The sequence below is a fragment of the Pistacia vera genome, unplaced genomic scaffold, assembly GCF_008641045.1.
Source record: "Pistacia vera cultivar Batoury unplaced genomic scaffold, PisVer_v2 Contig147, whole genome shotgun sequence".
In the NCBI taxonomy this organism is placed as follows: Eukaryota; Viridiplantae; Streptophyta; class Magnoliopsida; order Sapindales; family Anacardiaceae; genus Pistacia; species Pistacia vera.
Genome location: NW_022195543.1, coordinates 46605 through 48245, shown reverse-complemented (window position 1 = coordinate 48245; position 1641 = coordinate 46605). Strand labels below are relative to the sequence as shown.

The window sequence follows — 1641 nt, the reverse complement described above, 5'->3', positions numbered from 1 at the left end:
AATTTTTTTTTTTTAAAAAAAAGCATTGTAAACTTCACTCACTATAGATCATGTATTTGGTGCAATTCAGTCAACGATATTTTTAGAAAATAGGAAAAGGAATAGCAGCCAAGTGAGATATGAATTTTCAAAGAGGACCACTTCCAAACATTAAAAATGTTTGATATGTAAAATGAAGAAAAAGTTTTACTTTCATTTAATAATTGTATTTGGTAGTTAAAGAATGACTCATGAAGTGGGCATTAAAATCACTAACCAATAAATACTTGGCAAGTCTTCACAAGTCTTAATCATTTGCTTCGAGTAGGGAAAACAATCGAAGACTTATTCAACCGGATTTCCACTATAAATAGAGTAGCTTCCCTTGCAGCATTTCTCATCCCAAACAAAGCAATAATATTTCAAGAATATAGAGAAAGACAGCCTAAATCAAAATGAAAGGTTTAATTCTCCATGCTTTTGTTCTCTTAGCTTTGGCTTCCTCATTTGCCTCCGCTTTTGATCCCAGTCCTCTTCAGGACTTCTGTGTAGCCATCGATGACCCCTTGAACGGTGGTATGCACTCAATGCTAGCTCTTTCTATACATTCCTTTAAGATTCTTTCAAAATTTAAATTTCGTTTTCATTAATGCACATTAATTTATCTGATTGTTTGATGCAGTGTTTGTGAATGGGAAGTTCTGCAAGGACCCCAAGCTCGCCAAAGCGGAGGATTTCTCCTATTCAGTCAAAATGCCTGGAGACACAAACAATCCAGTTGGTTCAAGTGTCACACCTGTGAATGTAGATCAAATTCCAGGGCTGAACACTCTTGGCATATCAGCTGTCCGTATTGATTTTGCACCTTATGGCCAAAATGCACCTCACACTCATCCTCGTGCCACTGAGATTCTTGTCGTCCTGGAGGGTACTCTTCTTGTTGGTTTCGTCACTTCCAATCCAAACAACACTCTTATCAGCAAAGTTCTTAACAAGGGTGATGTGTTTGTGTTTCCCATTGGCCTCATTCACTTCCAATTCAACATCGGAAAAACAAATGCTCTTGCCTTTGCTGGTTTGAGTAGCCAGAACCCTGGAGTCATTACAATTGCCAACGCTGTATTTGGATCAGATCCTCCCATTAATCCAGATTTTCTGGCCAAGGCCTTCATGTTGGACGTAAACGTGGTGAAAGATCTTCAGAAAAAGTTCTAGGTTGACAACTAGAGAGAATTTTCCAAATGCAGTGAAACAGATAATTTGAATAATTAATATTCACCTATGTGATTTTCATACTTATACTTTCTGAAACGCTTCATGTAATAAATTGAGGTTGCATATTTACATGTATGTACCTCCAGCACCATGTTTGTTTCTACTTATTGATATAATATAGCAGTTTCTTTTCTCTATACCACTACTTATTGATGTAATAAACTTTAATTCAAGATAACTTGTGGTGGAAACAAGAAAGGAACAATTCCCATGTCAGGGCTGCCAAACAAAAATACAAACAAGGAAAAATGATGCAAATCCACACACTAAATACATCCAAATCCTCGTTTCTAGAGCGATTCAACCTGTCCCGACCAAATTACACAAAAAATTGATCCTTCAAAATCTCTCACCAAAGTTGATGCAGTGAGTTAGCGTAACAACAAG

General features: G+C 36.8%; 1 protein-coding gene across 1 annotated transcript; it reads left to right on the top strand.

Annotated features, from left to right (window-relative positions):
• The first annotated feature begins 392 nt into the window (after positions 1–392).
• On the top strand, positions 393–1372 carry LOC116124012 (germin-like protein subfamily 1 member 14). Its single transcript, XM_031409729.1, has 2 exons — positions 393–555; positions 662–1372. The coding sequence occupies exons 1-2, from the start codon at positions 435–437 to the stop codon at positions 1192–1194; spliced, it is 654 nt and encodes a 217-aa protein (XP_031265589.1). The 5' UTR covers positions 393–434; the 3' UTR covers positions 1195–1372.
• Positions 1373–1641: the final 269 nt, after the last annotated feature.

Bases quoted from the DNA above. Each gene is read 5' to 3' on its own strand.
- LOC116124012 (XM_031409729.1), top strand. From the start codon at position 435: ATGAAAGGTTTAATTCTCCATGCTTTTGTTCTCTTAGCTTTGGCTTCC. The intron at 556-661 runs GTATGCACTCAA...TGTTTGATGCAG, and splicing joins CGATGACCCCTTGAACGGTG to TGTTTGTGAATGGGAAGTTC.